The 20762-nt window shown below is 36.8% G+C and overlaps 1 protein-coding gene across 1 annotated transcript in view; it reads left to right on the forward strand.

Annotated features, from left to right (window-relative positions):
• The window catches only part of GPC5 (glypican 5), a 632403-nt gene extending 622130 nt beyond the window's left edge, over positions 1–10273 (forward strand). Inside the window, exon 8 of the mRNA XM_088523345.1 lies at positions 9974–10273. Coding sequence (XP_088379471.1) covers positions 9974–10131 — 158 coding nt within the window. The 3' untranslated portion in view covers positions 10132–10273. The remainder of the gene's footprint in view (positions 1–9973) is intronic.
• The last annotated feature ends 10489 nt before the right edge of the window (positions 10274–20762 follow it).

Below are 20762 nucleotides of genomic sequence, written 5' to 3' on the forward strand. Positions count from 1 at the left end.
TCTTGTAGTTAAAATGACTTGCCAGACTCATGTTAAGATCACTGGTTACACTCTATTTCTCATATATACGGCTTTTAGAAAATATGTGCAGTTAAATAAGATATGTTGGATTTATTTCCTAATGTATGTTTAGTAATACAGAATTCTCCTGGGTATGGTCTTTAGGCAAACAGCTTAATTGTCTTCTAACAATAACTGTAATACTATTCCTTTGTTTTTAGGTAAGATTCCTTCCATCTAAACATCCTATATGCATTAATAGTTGTTCTTTCTGTTGATTTGTCGATTAATTCAATGATTGTTAAGATATATAAAATTAAAAAGAGGGTTTTAGATCTTTTTTTTCCCTCCAGATAAGTACCAATTATCTATTTCAGAAACTTTTTGCATGACAGTGCCTATATTTATTACACATGCAGAAAGCACAAATTGACAACTGTTCAGTTCAAAGATGTCTTAGCTGCATCACGTTAAGGAGTACTACAATATATGGATAGTGGCATATATTTCCCTGAGGAAACTGGTGAAAGATCTATGATTTAAGAATAATCTGGATAAAGTACAAAAAGGATACTCTAGGGGGAAAAAAAAATCTATTTCTAACTTCCAAAACTCGATTGTTCAATAGATTTAGCTATTCAGAAATGCTAGAAGTCCTAGCAATGACAAAGGTTACTTTGAAGGAGAAAAGGAAGTTACATGGCAGGTGGGGGGAAAAAAAAGTAATCTCTGGCGTAATCCAGAATGTAAATGTAGTGCAAGGTAGCAGCCCATGCTGTTAGGGCCTCCTTTAGTCCTTTCCTTTCGTATATGGGAATAGTTCACCTACAGAAAACAGCTCTTCCTGTTCTGGGTGTGAAATCTGCATTTTCTCCTTTTACATTTCTTTTCTGGCTGTAGTGATCAATTAATTCTTAATGTCTTGGTTATCACTGTGCATTATGTATGGAAACAAAAGTCTCAGTCATTAATCTGTCTTTGTGGAAGCACTCTATGTACGATCCTTCAGTTGTCTTGGCTGCTAAGGTAGCTTCTCATTGTTTCCCACTGCTTTGTGGCACGTAGGACAGATTCAGTGCTATGGCATTCATACTCAAGGTTCTTCCTAAGGTTCTTCCTAGGGTTTGATATAGGCTGTCTGAACTGCCTTTCCTTAAGAAGAATCATGAAAAAGCACATGATTGTGTTTCACTGAAAGAAATGCCTGGCCAATACCAGAGCTGTGGCTCACAGGGAGATTAAGAATTTTGCTGCTAGGATTTATAACTTTCTGATGAAAATATGCAGTTCTCAGAATTTCAGTGATTTCTGTGGCTATATATACACTGTCAAGTAACTTAACTTGCAAGTTGTCTCCTGCTCCACGTTGTATAAATGTTAGTTCACTCCATGGCTCAGCATTAAGGAAAACCATCTCCATCCCTCCAAAACAAACCTGAAGTTCTGTGGATAATTCATTCCATTGACTGATCCCAAAAAGCAATACAAACCAGATGGCCAAGGGCTTATATTTCTCTGCCGTACAAAATCCTTCAACATCAGGCTTTTTATTTTCAAAACACTTTCCCATGCCTGGATATCATAACCCAGAGCATGTAATACACTCTCTGAGTTTCATGTTATAAAAATACCACCTGGTGGGTTGCAGCGCAGCCCTCATGTTGTTTAAGGCACTTTGAAGTAAAAACAAACAAGCAAAATAATAATTGTATTTTGAACTGAGGAGACCACCACGTGTGGTTTAGAAGAGATCCAGGGCATTGTCTGTAGAGCAGAGTTTTGAACAGTAGTTTGTTCTAGGTATTGCCCGTTTTGAGAAGGGTAGACCCAAACCTCGCCATTTTACCTGAAGGATCTCCTTCTGTGATGTGTTTTTAGCTATGTAAATATAGCTACATTGACTCTTTCTGTACTTTATCAGGAAACACTTTCATGGATACTGGCTCCTCAGAAATGTTTGCCCACAGCAGACTCTGATTCACTGTTTTTACGGCAATACTGCAGTCTAAATTCATCATTTTTGCCCTGATTCATCGTACCCTTCAACACCAGGCAACCTAAATGCAGGAAACAAGAAATGCTTATAGTCAGGGTTTTAGGTATAAAACTGAAAACATAAGACTACAAGCGAAACAAATGTGAACTTGATTAGTACTTTACCATTTTTTAACCTTTTCTACCTATAATTCCTTAAGTATAATGCATTTGTCAGAGCTACATGATTCAGTATTTTGCTTTGTTTTTCCACCAAAGATATATAACATAATAGCAGAAATATGTCAGAAAATATTTGCTGCTCATTAATGTTAATAAGTATAGGATTCCTCTGGTCAAAAACACACTGTAAATATCTATATTTGAGTACTCCACTCCCTTTTAAGGAAAATATGCCTTTCTGTAATTATCTATTTCTCTACAGTTACTATAATGGGAGATGAAGTAACTATATCAGTTGTACGACAGGATTCAGTTCTCTAAGTACAAGACACCTTCACAGGACTTCAAGCAAAACAGGAAAACAGGCTTCTATTTGAAGGACAGACAAATGTCAAATAAAATATTCCCCAAATGTCTAAAATATCAGTAGACAGATATGCTTAGCCAACTAAATGTACATCTACATAATAGACATAGACTTAACAGATATCTAAAATTCAGTGGAATGATTCTTACCCTAGGTATCATCTGGGATTATCTTCTTAAGCGCATCATTTTTGACTTTAGTATTGGCATACTTCTACCTAATTCTTCTTTGGGGATGGCGCATGAAACTAAGGCATATCATAGAATCATAGAATCATAGAATCATAGAATGCTTAGGGTTGGAAGGGACCTCTAGAGATCATCTAGTCCAACCCCCCTACATACGCAGGGACACCTAGAGCACGTGGCCCATGACTGCATCCAAGCGGGTTTTGAAGATCTCCAGAGAAGGAGACTCCACAACCTCTCTGGGCAGCCTGTTCCAGTGCTCTGTCACCCTCACTGTTAAGAAATTTTTCCTTAAGTTCCTATGGAATTTTTGATGTTTCAGTTTCCGGCCATTTCCTCTAGTCCTATCAGTGGCCACCACTGAAAAGAGACCATCCCCGTCCTCTGCACTCCCTCCCTTGAGGTATTTATATACACTGATTAGATCCCCTCTCAGCCTTCTCTTCTCCAGGCTGAACAGGCCCAGCTCCCTCAGCCGCTCCTCATAGGGCAGATGTTCCAGGCCCCTGATCATCCTTGTAGCCCTGCGCTGGACTCTCTCCAGCAGCTCCACATCCCTCTTGTACTGTGGAGCCCAGAACTGGACACAGTACTCCAGTTCTGGGCTCCACAGTACAAGAGGGATGTGGATATCAATTCTGACATAAACTGACCCATATAACCACTATAGCAAAGTAGATGAAATTCTTCTCTGACAAAATATGAGTTCATCTGCAATTTTCAAAAAGTTATATTGACTTTTTAATGGATGTGTTTTAAAATTCTGGCCTTTGTAGTCAAACATGATCTCACACAGCTGAAAAGGTACATATTTTCAGTGTCCTGTTCTTCTTAATTTTGTTCTCTTTTTTTTCACTTTCATAAGGAAAAGTGCCATCAGGTCATGTGAATTATGAGAATCATTCACTATACAAGCATAATAAACATGTAAACCTCTTCTCTAGAATATCCATTGATCACTAAATGACAGAGGTTAGGAGTCCTTATGGTCTGGTTCACTGCCTTATTGTTTCTACCACCAGGAGATCAGGCAGTAATTACAGTCAGAATCAAATAGTGAAATGGAGATGTTGTTGTGGCAAAATCTGTTATCTTGGTTTTGAACCTTCTTTTCTCCTTCAGCTTACTGTCAACCTATTATACAAAAATATATGACACCCAAATTACACAGGAAGGCAAAAAGGACAGGAATATGTATATGTACCTGAGGAGAGAATGTAGGGAGAATGAGGCCAAACTCTTCTCTGTGGTGGCCAGTGACAGGACAAGGGCTAATGGGTACAAACTGAAACGCGGGAAGTTCCATCTCCGGGTGAGGAAGAACTTCTTTCCTGTGAGGGTGACAGAGCCCTGGAACAGGCTGCCCAGATAGGCTGTGGAGTCTCCTCCTCTGGAGATCTTCAAAATTCTCCTGGATGCCACCCTGTGCCACGTGCTCTAGGTGTCCCTGCTGGAGCTGGGGTGTTGGACTAGCTGCTCTATAGAGTTCCTTCCAACCTCATCCATTCTGTGGTTCTGTGTGAATTAAAACTATGTCACAATACATGATTTTAGCATCACGGGGGCCTCTTTTTTTGTGTTAATCCATTAATTTTGTTGATTATATATGATCAGGTAGACAATAGATTCCATGATGCAAAAGTCTTCATTCATTCTAAGTCAGTCATACAGATTAATTCTTTTTCCCCTGGTACTTCACTGAAAAAGAACAAGCTGAAAGTATAAAGAAATTCAACTGAGCAAGCTGATTTATAATTCAGAAATAGAAAACTCAAGTGCAATGCCAGATAATTGATTTTCCTTTAATACTAAGACCAAAAAAATCCCAAAGCCTTTGGATTTCAAGCAAAAATGCTTGAAAATTCTGACATTTCTTAAGGTTCTGTGGATCAACTGTTCTCCTCCATTAAACGGAAACTAAACAAACATCAGAGAAATATTTTTCACTGGTTTAATTTCTGACTTCATTCTCAGGACAGAACTCACTGCTCATCTCTTCTAAAACCATGTGATGGAAGAATGATAGAGCAATGTAGCTTCTGTCTATATTTCTTTTCATGAAAGTCATGGGTTTTTTTTAGGTATTTTTTATGACTAGCGTTGAACTGTGATGCATTTGATACTTGCAACTCGCAGAACAGTTAACACTGGGAGAGACCTCTAGAGGTCAACTAGTCCAATCCACTGCTCCTTTTAGTTAATTAACTTGTGCAAGGAAAAGGTAAAACAGTATCAGAGAAAAGAGAAGAAAGGCATTTTCATTTTGTTCACATCACATGAATAATATTGAATAATAATAGAGATTTTGTTTCTAATTTTTTCCTATGCACTGAATGCTTTTAAGTATGGTGTTTTTAACAGATTAATGGTTTAAAAACACTAGATGAGGTACAATTTGGCTTCTATCGTATAAGTTATTTTTATATATAGTTATTGTTCAGTAAAAACATGTGCATATTACTTAAAATAGAAAATTTAAGTAGTCTCAGCAACCACTATATATAAAGTGAAATATAGCTATGGTATTTAAACATAGTTCTGTGATCTAGTATAACTGTTTTTCAAAATGTTTTCTGATGTTATGTAGCTTGCAATAAAACTCAGCAAAAGCCATCAACTAAAAGATGAAAATTTCAGCTAGTAAAGGTCGGAAAGAATCAAACTAATAATGTATCTTCATAATACCACAAAAAAAAGTGTTGAAGTTTCCTTGATAACAGTAACGAGATTGTCTTAGCACTGTTGTCATCTGCGATTTCCTGATATGATTGCTCTGTTACGACTCACCCTTCATTCTTCTTAATCATTATGATGTTCTTCTCCTTTCTGCCTTTGCCTCTGAGTTCTTCAGTTTACTTTATCAGTTTTATCCTACTCACTATCTCGTTCTACTTTCCAAAAAAAATTTTATGCCCCTTAGTGACTTCTATGAATATATGGCCCGCTGCCATTAACATATCAATCTTTTTCAGATATCTCCTCATTATTATAAACTCAATTTTCAACTTCATATTTAGACATTATACTACAAGTACATCAGTTATTTCTCTTCTGTTTGTCTAATCTCTATGTATTTCTTTAACTTCACATAACGTTTCATGTGACTTTTGGGTTATAGCTTCAACAAGTAATCAGTGCCTTTCTTCACAGCTCATGTGTTACAAAATTCTAGACTGTCTTATATATAGTTACTGAAATAATTATTTACCATGCTAGGAATTTGATATACAACTTTATACTTTTACTACTTTGGCTTTTTTTTTGAAAAAAAAAAAAAAAAGCCCTACAACTGTTTTTAACACTCTTTTTTTTTAAAAAAAATTGTTGTATCATAAAAGCCACATCCCATCATTTTCCTATCTGAAACGCTATCCCACTCTACACTCAAATGATACCTCTTCTTTGAGGTTCATAAGTAAAAATTGTATTTGGGATCTTCCACAATGTCCTAAGAAGAATGATGCACACAAAGAAAAATCCGTTTCCCCTCTCTATGCCTTTGACAGACTTTGTATGCAGCTGGGTTCCTGCAGAAACTCATTTGGCAGCTTCATTTTCCCTTGGAAAGCCATTTCATTTGTGATATATGTCACTGAGGGGATAGGAGATAACGCAGCAAGGTGTTTGTGGGACTCCAAATATGCAAATATTTTCTCCTCTGGTTCAAACCAATCCTTTTTTGCAAGACTTGCTGTTGAAAATGAACTGGATAGTCCCAGGGGGTTTAGGGTCTCTTTGCGATACTCAGACAATCTCAACAAGAAAGGTACAGGCCAAATGAAAATGTTCCATGTTTTTAGGTCTGGCCTTTCAAATCAAAGTTAAGGTCTGATGTCTGACATTCGAAGGAAATTATGTTGGTGATGCAGCTTTTCTGGCGAAGAATGATACAGCTTTCAAGGCTGCTAGTACTGTTACCTTCCACAGACTTTAAATATCTTTAAAAGATGCTAAAGAGTGTTAGAACTTACTCTGCAGCTGTTACACTATAATGGCACACTGTAATATTCATCCCACAGTTTGGAAAAATTCTTTTACTGATTAATCTTCTGAAATCTTATTTCTGAAACAGAGTAGGACAATATTTTAAATTGCAATCTCTGACTGGATTTCACAGCTGACGTTGGGCACAGAGATATGATGCTTGGCAGCTTTGCTTTATATGAGTTCATACAAACATTATATTTGGATTCTTATTCCACTCAAAAATTATGTGCCACTCTGCCTTGGAATTCTAGTTTCTCCTCAGAAAAAAAAAAAAAAAAGAAAAAAGAAAAACCCAACACCCTTAATCTCAGCTGAAACTTCTGAACTTCAGCATTTTCCAGTAAAAATATTAGCTCTAGCATAACTTTCATATTAAACCAGACACTTATCGCAGAACATATAAAGGATGTGGGAATGTAAATGGTTTTTCTTTAACACTGTTTCAGCTTCTAGTATGTGACGGAACTAAACCCAAATAAGTTCTCTTTAGATTTTGTTATGTTTTGCTGCAAATATTTGTAAAGCTCTCATTGTAAGTTTTCTGTGAACCAAGCAAGTCAAACTCCTTCACAGAAAAAGATCACTTCTATGACTGATTATGATACGTACAGGTTAACATATATATTTAAACAGAGAGATATAAGCACAGCAGAACATACATGTTTAAATAGAAAATGTAGCCTAGAGGTAGAAACTAAATTTATAGTTATTAGAACTTATTATAAAACAGTATTCTGTGGAAAAAATGCAGTCTGTTAAGCTATTTTTTTAGGATTATTTTTCATTTTAGGTATTTTTAATAGCAAACTATATTAGTATAGTACTATTAGTATTAGTATAGTATAATAATATTAAGTATATTTTTGAACTGCCTATTTGAATAAAGTGAAAGTTGTGACATAGTTCTATGGGGCTTAATATGTCAAAGATTTGCTATATTTTTACACCACAGTCTTGCTATATGTTTACACTATAGGCCTAATAGTATGATTATTTAACATCAGGGATTATATTCAATACATTATAGTATTTTGATTTCTTCAAAGAAAAATGTACTGCTAGATTTGAACTTTTTTTTTTTTTAAAAATACTCTTTTCAAGCTAATTTCCAAAGTAAGTTTGCTGTTTTCATTTCAGGATGGAAAAAAAGATTAGATAGCTTTTCCTATTAAAAATATATTTTTTATCCTATTATATCCTATTTTCCATAATATTGTCAATGACATTGTCATTAGATGTTAAAATTCAGCTTCCAGTCACCAGTTAATATCGTCAAGCTGCTTTCAGATTTAGATCTAATACTTCACCCGAAGTCTGTCGGTCAGGTTATCAGCTGTAAGATCTAGGAACAAATTCCCTTTTTTGATGATAATTATTGTTCATAATAAATGAGATACTGGATATTTAAGATAAGGCTGTATATTTCATTTTATCACTGCTGTGACAGAGTATTTTAAATACACTGAGAAAAATGTGTTTTGTGATATCTATTGCACTTGTTACACAGATTCAGCAACAGAGCTGAATTTTTCATGGTGTTGAAGTTAATCTTTTTAAATAGGGGAACTCTTCACTAAAACTCTGGATGAATAACCTGGGCAAGCTTGTTTGGTGGTATTTCCAATACTCTCTAGAAAAAAAAAAAAAAAAAGGGGAAAAAAAAACCTGTGATATGCCCTCTTTAGTGATCCACCAAACATTCCTTCTGTGCAGTGCTGCATGGCTGTTCTTCTTCTAGAGATGTTACACAGCGTGTCCATTCCCTCCTCTTCTTGTCTGTCCACTCATATTGTACTCATAGAGCTAATTCTCACAAATTCCAGGCAAGACCACTGGATCAATAAATCTGCACAGAACAGCAGTCTATTCTGCTGTCTAAGTAAAGCAGCCAAGAAAACAAATTCATTCTAGCAGGTTTTTCAGACAACATGATTGACTTCTGCTGACTCTTTCTCTAATGCAGGAAGGAGATTTGAGTACATACAGTACAGTAAGTTCACAAGGAACAGCTTTCAAACTGGTTTTAGGAAAAAGTCTTTTAACAAAAGAACCAAAAATGTTGTTTCTTTTAAAAACAGGGAGCTAACTTAGAAAGATTCTTTGTGGTTTCTTATTAAACTCTTACTTAATAAAGAGAGTATCACCAGGATTAAATATCCAGCCTCCATCAGGGTCCCATAGTCCCTCTTAAAAAAAAAAAAAAAACACTAGTTTATTCATCCTCGCTAATGATTCAGAGAGAAAAGAAGTACCTAAACAATGAATAACAATGCAGCAACTCAGACTGTAAAATCAATATGTCAGCTGAGCTGAGCTGAGTTTCTTTCTAATGCTGCTGTTCCAACACAGTAGAGCTTACCTTCTGAATTATATATGTATTGACCTAATTACATAAATATTGACTTTGCTATATATGAAGACTTTTCAAGTCTCAGTGTAATTACAATGTCAATATTTGTTGCATGTAATAACATTGAGTTTGGACTTGTTAATTTTGATTGATAACGGCATCCATAGGTTATTATATGGGGAAAGACAGTCTGGAAGTATTCATAGAAAATACATGTAACTGACAGTGCTACCAGTATTGAATGCGTCTCTAAGACCTATTTCCATTTGTTTATAAGGCACAGGCATTCTAATTGGTAATTACTTACTTGAGTCATGCAAAGAACTTCTTTGAGATAGAGGAACATTTATCCTGATCCATAAATGTACTAATATTCAGCTGGGAACTCAATAAAAGTGTTCCTATTTAAAGTTAGTCTTACATTTTTGCTATGGTGTTATAAACTCTGTTTAAGTAGTGCCAAAATAGATGTATACAGTAACAAATGCACTTCGCTGCATACCTTATATCAGGTACACATTGTTTTTGAATAATGTCAAGAGCCAGACACAAGCAATTTCACATTAAATTACTTTCTTTTTCCCTCAAATCCAAGAAAGCCATGAGTAGTGGACATTTAGGTACAACTGGGACTTGCAAAACTGTTCACTCCAGTCTGCAAATGTTTGCTGAGATATATTTCTACAAGAACTCCTTTGTTCAGAGCTGGCAGGCCAGCTGAATTACTTTCAGCGATGAATAGCCATATAGTGTGTGTTTCTAGATGCAATTATAAAGGATTTTGAACTTGGCAGTAACATGAGAATCAGAAACCAAACTGTGACAGTCTGTGTGCTGAGGATATTTAAATTTCTTCTAGCTATAACATGTTGCCAGTAGTGACAAGGCATGTATCATACTGTACTTTCTTATTTGTCTCAGCAGGGATGCCAGACAAGACGAACCTCAGTGACGTAAAACAAATCCATCAAACCAGCGATGGCAGCACTTTAGACACAACCGGAGCAGGATGTATAACAATGGCTGATTATATGACATTTATGCTGATTAGTTTGGTAACACTATTTCTCAGTCTTTGGTAACTATGTAGCTCTGTCTTGATATATGTGTCTCATTGTCATCTGTTTGTCCCTACTCACAAGCCTGGAATAAGGAATCTGGTGGATACAACAATATTTATGATAGTTTGTGTAATATCATTCTCTCTGATCTTAAGCCTGAATATTAACAAAATTGTGTAATTGCCTGCTGTGCCCAGTCAAGTTTCAAATAGCTCCAAGGAGGGAGACTCCACAGTCTGTTGTGTTTAACCATTTTCATGGCAAAAATATATTTTCTCATTTTAAAATAATATTTCCCACATTTGAATTTGTGCACATGGCTTCTTGACCCTTAACTGAGCACCACTGAGAAGAGGCTGGCTTCATCTTCTTATGCCCTCCCTTCAGATATTTATACACACCACTAAGTTCCTCCTGAGCCTTCTCTTCTCCATGTGGAACGATCCCAGCTCTCTCAGCCTCTCCTTGTATGAGAGATGCTCCAGGCCCCTAATCATCTTTTTGGTCCTTCACTGGACTCATTCAATTATGTCTATTTCCTTCTTCTACTGGAGAGCCCAGAACTGATCCCAGTGCTCCAAGTGTGTCCTCAGCAAGGCTGAGCAGAGGGGAAGGACCGTCTGCTTTGACCTGCTAGCAACATTCTGCCACACGGACACATTGCTGGCTCATGGTCAACTTGTTGTCCACCAGGACGCCCATGTATTTTTCTGCCAAACATCTTTCCATCTAGTTGACACCCAACATGTACAGATGCTTAGGATTATTCCTCCACAGGTGTGGGATTCTGCACTTACCTTTATTGCACTCCATAAGGTTCATCCCTGACTGTTCCGCTAGCCTGTCAAGGTCCATCTGAAGAGCAGCACAGTCCCTGGCATATCAGCCACTCCTCCCAGTTTGTTTCATCACTGGACTTGCTGGAGTGCATTTGGTTCCATCATCCAAATAATTAATGAAAACATTAAACAGTGTTAGCTCTGGTATGAATCCCTGGGCTGTACCACAGTTGGCTTCCAACTGGACTAATGCTGCTGACCATAACCCTATGTAGAATTAATATCAACTATTAATACAATTGCTCAGTCCTTTGTGCACCTATCTTCAGAGAACTGAGCCCTGTAAAATGGAAAACACTGAATTTGCCTTTCTCCCCATTTCCAAAAAAGAGGGAGGGAGGAAGTATGCAGGGAAAAGTACTTTTCCCAGTTCCAGGAAAAACTGTGTATTAAATACTACCTATGTATATTCAGGTATAACTTCATTTTATCTAGAGATAACTGCAAGGGTATGAGCCAGATATCTAAATTGTCATTGCAGTCAATGGAAATACAGGGTAATATTAATTTGCCAAGACACAAGCAACCAGCTGAGTAAGGAAACTCACCCAGTCCCCAGTTACTGCAAGAAAAAGGCTTATTCTTTCTGTGGATCACTGAACTGAGACCCTTCTCATACAGTTAATGAAGCCTAGTGAGTTATTCAGCTCGTATTAAAGCAGACACATAAGAATTCAAAAATAAATGTCTCATACTATCAGAGATCCAAGATACACTCATGGCACTGGCATACATGATATGTGAAAATCCAAGAAACCCCTTAAGTGGTAATCATCTTGAGTGACAGCTGGCGACTAGGCGGGATATTCCTGTATATGTCAAATGGCAATAGATGGGTATGTGTGGGCAAGTGAACCATACCACAGATCTCCAATAATATTATTGAGAGTTTGAATACTTAGCACACCTGTTGATACATGAACACAAGAACCTGAATCACAACATGAATGCCAATTCAATTGCTTATATTTTGTAAGCTGATCTGAACAAAAATGTTCCACAGTAGTAATGGTACATAATATTTTTGCTGTTATAAGATATCATGGTAAGATTCGATTGTTCTGTTGTGACTTATTCCCATGTCATTTTAACTAGAGAGAGTTTAAGAGTATTGTGTGATAATTTCCCCTTTACAATCCACTGTAAGAGAACAAGGGAATACACAACATAATATTGTGTATAGTTATACTGTACCTAAAACTCTTCATGGACTGCAAAAACATTTACTTTTATATAAGACTAATATAAAGAAGTATATGTAAATATTTTTATTCCTGAATGTATGCATTAGTCAACAGAGTACACAGTATAACATACAGGTAAACAGCAATAATGTTTAAAAAAAGCAACCAAGCACTTCTAAGAGCAATCCCACGTCCAGATAAACATCATTAATAGTTATGTTTGCCACTGTGTGCTTTTTACTTGACCTTGCTTTTCTTTAGCAGGTTTTGTAAATTAGTTCTTCATTTTCCCTTATGTTGCTATACCAATATACACTGAAATGATGATGAAATTCAGGGAAAGGAAATCTGATTTAATCCTTTTTCCTTTTTCATACCAGCTCAAACCAGCAATCCATCTAGTCCACCTTCTTTTTTTCTAACAGTCATGTAGAAAGCTTTGAATAGGAGATTCATAAACGGAATGCATTTTCCCGTAATAGCCTTTACTTAGAATTTGGATTATACCGTGAAGCACTTTGCTTCCATTCCACACTTTTTTGTGCTATTTATGTTCTAATTGGTGGAACCAAGTGCTCATGATAAGTATAGTTTAGTCTACAGTAGCTTGGAAACACAAGCCCTATTTTCCAATAATGGTAGTAATTAGGTCTCAATGCCTCTTCAGACACATTATTAGTCTGTGTTGCACCTCAATTTTTTTCATGGCCTGTTTTCCTTGTTTTTTGTACCCCATCTACACAAGATCTGTGACCCCTTCAGGAGTGGAAAACTAGGTGTCTCCTTAGACATAACACATGAATAATCTAGGCGATGGGACCACTTCAACAGCCAGTATGAATACAATGAAAGCAAGTCTGAAGTTTCCAGTGACCCCATAAGCCATGTGCGCTCATCCACCCTCATGTCTCATCTATCTCTATGCAACATCATGGACAAGACTTGCGTATCTGCCAGGTTGTACCACAGATCTTTCATCACTTTGGACATGTTTTAAATAAATATTCTGGATTCTTACAGAATCTTAAGAAATTATTAAAAGTGTCTCAGAGCAAAGAGAGGACACTAGCTTCACAGCTCAAGGATGTTGTGGCAGCTTGTCTCGGGCTAACCTTGGAGAGTTAGTGTTGCAAGGAGCTGTTGAGAATCAGGCAGGAGGCTCAAGTTTGCCAGTAGAGGAAAAGAAAAAAAAAAAAAAGTCTATGTTAAAGCCAACAACAGAATGAGTTGTTGGCCAGCACTGAGCAGGAGAATGTTGAGCACGGCATGTAGAGTATGTGAGAGAAGTTAGGAGCTGAGAAGAAAAAAGGGGCTGAACTGGAGATCATGACGGCACAGTGTAAACTCATTCTTATCATCCTAAAATGGCAGACCGTATGCAGTAAAGATGTGAGCCACTCTGGGCCAGTTGCCTCAGAATGCAGGTATTATTCCCTGCATACAGGTAGCACAAGATTGTCACTGAGTTCCAGAGAGCCAGGAGGGTCTGGGTCTAGGTCATTCAAAATACTTTCAAATCTTTCTGCTTAGTCCAAAACATTACTGTATCTCATACAACCTTGGCAGAGTAAGATTTTCATTTTGTTGTTGTTCTTTAAGCCCTTCACATAACATAGTTGATGGAGTTTAGAGATGCTAAAAATCATTGCTCGGAGATAACTTCTTCAAATGTTAAACTTGCAATGGATATCAGTATTACAGCTGTGTATCTGGTTTCAGCACCACAAAAAATCTGTGAGCAGAAAGAAGGTAAAAAGAGATACTGTAAGGAATAACTTCCTAAAGGAAAGTGTAGTATTTCTTAATATAAAATAATATTCCTTTTTAGATTGTGATTGGTTTCAGATGAACCTATTTATGGTTTCAGATTAATCCTAATATTTCCATAAACCTGATCAGAAGCATGAATTAAAATAGAAGAAAAACTTTTCAGGGGCTCATGCTATCTCTGCTTAAATTTATAAAGTTCATTTCTACTCTGAACTGATTGTCTAAACATCAATCTTATTCAGCAAATGTTGCCATTTTTGTGTGTTCTGAGTCATAATTGATAATAATAGGAAAGAAAAATTTATTTTTAACTCCATTAGGCTAAAAAGCTAATGCAGCCCTAGAAAAAGCTCTTGCTCTTTCAAAGATGAGCAAGTAGCTAAAAAAAATCTAGCTGCCTTCTTCTTTCTAGTGATGTGTGAATAAAAGTATATGGCTTGACTTTCAGATCCAGACAAAATCTGCATGCCTGGCAGTTGTATCTTTTACTTTATTTGGGAAATTGTAAATGTGAAATATCAGCAACAATATATTGGTGCTCCCTGAACCTGTTTTAACCAGCTCACTTTGAAGAGGAATAACATGCTGAGCTTCTGGGGTCAGGAAGACTTGGTCGATGCATCTCGTCACTGCTGACAGCACACAGTGCTGGGCCAGGATCTCCTACTGTGCGTGCCTAATTCAGGTGTCACATCTATTTCTCTCCAGGTTAGTCAGACAGCCCAAGCCTATTGTTAGTATCCTGAATTCAAGTCACATGAACATTTTTCTCAGAGGCAGTTTCTCGTTTCCCTGCTTTCCTTCTGTGTCACTCCGTCTCCTGCTTGTGTCTCTGATGCAAGAGTACCAGCCACATCAGGAGCAAACAGCAAAGTGGATGGTGTACACCTTATGCAGAGCACTTCAGGGTCCAGTTCACCTTGCATCTCTGCAAACAGCAGCAGTGGGAGAGCTGAGCAGATGCCACAGTGCTCCTGGCAGCTCAGCCCCACATGCAGTAGCAATGGGTGCAATACTAGTTACGGCAAAACACTTTAACGGTACAACCATTCCCTTCCTAGTTGCACCTATGCAAGGATTCAGCATTCTAAAATACAACTGTTAAAAAAAATCAAAACAAAGTCTGTTTTTTTTTTTTTTTGATTATTCCACTTAACATAGCAATACATACAATACACACATAAAATACTATGACCGACCTCTTTAGTCTGCTGGCAAAAGCATACTGCCCAATAAATACACTAGCACACCTTATCCTGAGCCATTTTCCCGTTTTTGTATCCTAGAAATATTTCTGTAGTGGATTGGTATTATATAGTAGGAGAAGAAACTTTTCTGTTTATTTGTACGGTCTTTCATTTATTTCTACATGTAGCCAACTCTTTTGTACTGACTGTTAAAAATATTTCTCATGTCTGTTGCACATTCCTACTTTTTGGCAGCCAGAAGTGTTTGTGAAATCCTTATTGCTACACTTATTATTCTTTTAAAAAGGTCAGAGGTTTACTCAAGTAAAGAAAAATATTTGATACCAGTCCTTTGATAAAGGTAAAGAGCCACGTGATCCTGAAGAATAAATACTGCTTGTCATGTATATCTATATCTTTAATAAGCTACAAAAAATACTGTATCCGTACTTTCAAAGCATTACTAGGGCTGATAATTAGTGCATGAATGAGGTCCTGCTTTTTTACATTTGCAATATTATTGAATTCTATGGATATAGCTGAAAGCATAGCTTGGCTTTGTATTATCTACATGCAAAACTGAATTGATATGTTTAATACAATAAGATTATTTTTAGATAGGTATCACAGTATTACAGATAATAACAATTTGTATTTCTCTGTTCTAAACGGTAATATATATACCATGACAAATAAAAGTATAAAATGCATAGTGTGAATTCTCACTTATATGTCTCCTAGAGAAAGAAAGAAAAAATTGTTTTTCTATTGAATAGGAACTTGATGTTAAACAATAACTTGGTGTTAAGCAGCTTGCTGTTAAAATTTTCAAAAAATCCAAAAAAGTTTTGATGGTGAATGGAAACATAGGAAGAATAAGACTGCATCATTGTTCAAATTTGTAGATAGATTTGCTTTTTAATACTTAGTTAAAACAACTATTTTGCAATCTCCTGCCCTGAAAAACCTATTTCTCTGTAACAATTTGTGAAAGCACCAAGATAGCATAGCATAGCATTTTGCAGCCCCTGTCCCCACCTCCCAAGGCCTCCTCTGCTGTTGATGGGCCTGTGTTTCTTTGCATTATGTCATTGCGATATAGCTGCAAACATCTCATTCTACAGACAGCAACTGCTTGTTACTGCTAGATCTATAAAATTTTAGTTGTACCACAAAGATAAGGGAAAATGAAGCACATTTGTCATGGCTATCTGCTCAATCAGAAAAATTGCTGTTACAGATAAACCAAACAAAGCCACAGACAGATCAAGAAAAGTTCAGCTGGACAAACCTCAGTCTTGAGGCCTTCATGACTCAGTGCAAAGTTTTAGCCTTTTATTAGCAATGGCAATTACATATTTCAGGGCTATTCAGTTCCACTAGGACCACCTAAACTGCCTGATCCTTTTCTGTCAGGGGTCTTTGCAGCACATGTCCCATCATCTCGCTCTGCCAGCTCTCATTCCTAATTCCTTCCAACTTGCCTTTCTGGAAGAGAAATACCTTTGAACACATTTACCTCTCTTCACTGGCTGCACAGGCAATTTGGGTAATTTATCAAGACTATCATCTGCTACATCACTTGAAATTTAGATACAGTTTATTTGGATTCTACCTCTTTATACCTTTGAAATTGGTTTTACAAAAGGTGGATTGAAGAAATATGTTGCCATATGCCACTTTGACATGAGTTAAGTCTCGCATTCTAACCTGAGAAGTATGGAAAGAAGTTGTACGCTTCTGCAACTCCCAATAGCGGGAAGAGTTCGAAATTGTCAACATGAGGCAGGACTGCAGATGGGAAAATCATATAGGTTAAACCATTGGCAACTCCAGTGTGTTTTTAGATTTGCAGGGGAAGGACTTTTTGTAGAAATGTAAAATATTAACATAATTATTATTGATATTCCAATGTTATTTTTCATTTTTCACCTTTACCTTGGAGATTCTTAGAAATAGACATTAGCAAACACTAATAGCCTGTCCAATTGCTTTTCTTTCACTGATTTACAGTAAGGTATTTTATAACTTCCTATGAATTTTATGCCTTTCTGCACAATAATCCGATCTGAATATGCTTCACAGGATGTTGATGCAAATGCAAAAGATGATCTTTATTGGAAGAAACTGATTATAACTTCTGCTCAGGTCTCATTATCCTCAGCTTTTTCTTTGCTTTTCTCTCATCTGTCAAAAAACATATGCCAGTAATGGCTGTCTATATGTTATTACAAAGACTTGAGGAAATAGATTAGCTGGTGCAATAATTAGATACCTACTTCTTCCTCTCCTTTAAAATGTTATATTATTACAGTAATCTTCTTCTTTCCTTAACTTATTTTTAGGTTTAAGTTATAAATACTTCCTTAAAGTATAACTGATTCTTTGGGGATGTACTGATTATTCTTATAGAAGAATCTGTTTTACTGTGCAGGCATTTAGTGGTCTGACCCTGAGAGAAAAGAGGAGTTCCTCCTGCCTAGATGTCAGCCTCAGAGATAGGTTTTTTACAGAACCTGGAAAGAAAGGAATAACCCCAAAGTGGTGAATAGATAAGAAAAGACAGGTTTAATCAGCTTTCGTAGTCTGCAATGTTTGGGGACATTTACGTTTAGAACAAATAAGCTATGAAGATGGAATAACCTTTAAAGACATATTGGGGAAAAAAAAAAGGAAGAAAAAACCACACACACAAAATATAGTAACATGCAATATGTGTGAATCAAAAGGCTTTTTTTCAAAAACTATGCAACTTGCAGCCTTGAAACTGAGGAAAAGAGTTATAAGAACGTATTTTTTATTTTTTTGTTTTGAGAAAGCCATGAAGAAGCATCATTTTTAATCAATGAAACATGTAAATAAATAAATAAATAAATAAGCCCTTCCTACCAGAACTGAAGCATACAAGAGACCAAGTAAGCAGAGTGGGACTAGAAAAGAGTAGAAGACCCTGTTGCAGGAGCAAGCAAAACTGAATGCATGCACAGGAATGTCCAACTAAACTCAGGACCAGAGGGGAAGCAAGGTAGGTGAAAAGACCACTACAGAATTCACTTAGTGAAAACACCTAAAAACATCTAACGGACATTCAACTCATGAAAACAGCAAGAGGATGGCAAACATGAGTAGGGAGGACCACTAGCACTGACCGTGCTGGCAAGTGAGGGCAGGAGATCCAGGATGAGCAGTTCAGACACCCGTGAAGGCTCAGTAGCAAGACAGGGAGTTTTAAGCTCAGATTGGTAGGAGATCCCTGTAAACTACCTCTTTTAGAGGTAACCCTTGGACTCTGTTTGATGGATGGACTTTGCTGGGAGCTGGATCAATAAACTGTGAATAACATATTACTGGCTGGAGAGATTAGTGCCCGGCTCCCTTAGCGACCACTCCCTGCGGTTGGAGGAAAGTTTAGTCACGACTTTGTACAGTTATTTTGAAGAGCAGCAGCTTTGTCTCTTGAATTTTTCTCAGGTTTGCCAAACTGATTGGTTATTTACATCTTATTTTTGCCCTGATCCTGTTAAAGTCTTATTTATGTGTAAACTATTTTATCTCACTTATTGCTTCCTAGCAGGGAAATATTGCTCACTGAGCACACAAACATTATGACTGAATTTTCCATTCTTTTGAGTGTGTTTTTAGATATACTTATCTGTGATCTTAATGAGGAGTACTAGAAACCGAATTTGGCCTCTGTTGCTTGGGATCTGCTTTTGGCACAAGAATTACATATTGCTACAAACATCATGAATGCTAAAATCAATTCCTCCTCTCTAACCACTAAATTTCATTTTTACTCCAATTTTCTAAGTACCATCCTCAACTAGTTTCAGATTTTGATGACCAACAAAAGCCAATAAAAACTTATATATGAGGTTTCATTGCTCCTGGTGTACAAATCGCAGATCAGCACTCACACAGAATGCTTTTGGGTATGTTTTCGTTAGATGTTTTCCCCCCTTCCAGCAGTGATGCATCCCACACATACAGAGATAAAATACAGCTAATCCCAGGGATTTACTCTATCAAAAATGAAACTTTTCAACCACCACATACACGACAGCAGAAGGTACAAAAGCTAACATCCCTATCGATGAAAAGTTGAGAGCAAGAGAAAGCATGCAAGATTTTTTCATTTTCTTTTCAGCCCAAATTTTAAATTTAAGGTGAAGATAAGAAAAGTTAGGAAAATAGAAATACCACATGGAACAAACTATCATTTCGCTCTCCAAAATCTTTTGAATTTTTGAGAAAATTTGAGCAGGAAATGAAGGCTACCCCAATACTTGCAAATCACACCAAAATCACCTATTTCCTTTTTTTTTCTGGAAATAATACCGGAAATTCAGGTTATACTATTTGAGTGATTTATAATCCCATATTTGGACCCCTTTTCATGAACCTACTTGCTAATTTGAGCAATGATTGTTCCTGTTTCAAATTTAGATGGATTGTGTAACAGTGAAAAAAAAAAAAAAAGTCAAATTCTGTGGTTTACCAAGGAAATGCAGATGAAATTTGTCTGCGTCTACTGAGATTTTGTTTTCATTTTTCAGTTAATTTAGCACTAAAAGTTTAAGCCAAATTCACTGTTGCTCACTCATTGAAAGCAAAGACAACAAGAAAAAAGAGGGGAAAAAAAAAAGAGGAAGAATATGGTGTTAGCCTAATAATTAGAAACCTGTGATGAAAGTCCTGGCAAATCTCATTGCTGTGTCCTAAACGCTCTGTACATCTTACTTGTCATTGTTCCTGGATAAAATACTGACACAGTCCAGAGAGCAGACCATAAAATTTCAGACTGTCTGTGACTAAACCACATTGTCTGTGAGCTATGATGGGATAGCAGAAGAAGGTTTTTATTACCCTCCTCTAAGGGAAGCTGTCCCCCAGAAGGTATTGAGTCTGTTAGTGGATTGCCTTAGCTAGTAACCCAGCAGTTTACAGAAACACATTAGGATCTAAATTGTTTCAGCAAGGGTAAGCACTTGTATCGCTACTTAGAAGGCAGCAATATCCAGGAAGGCGAAGCCAGGACTAGCAATACTTTCCTTGGTCCTAGCTGAAACTTGCTGCTAATGGAAATCAAAATTCTGAGTGCTCAAATTCTGTTTGGAGCAGAAATCAGAAAAGCAAAACTGTTTCAACTTACATTAATATATATATAAACATGTAAATGTATGAACAAACATGTGCTAATATATCAGCTAAGGATTGCCAATACCATCTTCCTTCCTCCTTCCTTCCTTCCTTCCTTCCTTCCTTCCTTCCTTCCTTCCTTCCTTCCTTCTTCCTTCCTTCCTTCCTTCTTCCTTCCTTCCTTCCTTCCTTCCTTCCTTCCTTCCTTCCTTCCTTCCTTCCTTCCTTCCTTCCTTCCTTCCTTCTCCTTCCCTCCCTCCCTCCCTCCTTCCTCCTCTCTTTCTTTCTTTTCTTTCTTTCTTTCTTTCTTTCTTTCTTTCTTTCTTTCTTTCTTTTCTTTCTTTCTTTCTTTCTTTTCTTTTTTCTTTTTCTTTCTCTCTTTCTCTCTCTCTTTCTCTCTTTCTCTCTTCCTTTCTCTCTTTCTCTCTTTCTGTCTCTCTTTCTGTCTCTCTCTCTTTCTCTCTTTCTGTCTCTCTGTCTCTCTGTCTCTCTTTCTTTCTCTCTTTCTCTCTTTCTCTCTCTTTCCCTCTCTT

This window comes from Tinamus guttatus, unplaced genomic scaffold (genome assembly GCF_059628265.1).
Source record: "Tinamus guttatus ecotype Peru unplaced genomic scaffold, ASM5962826v1 Tinamus_guttatus_pri_ptg000180l, whole genome shotgun sequence".
In the NCBI taxonomy this organism is placed as follows: domain Eukaryota; kingdom Metazoa; phylum Chordata; class Aves; order Tinamiformes; family Tinamidae; genus Tinamus; species Tinamus guttatus.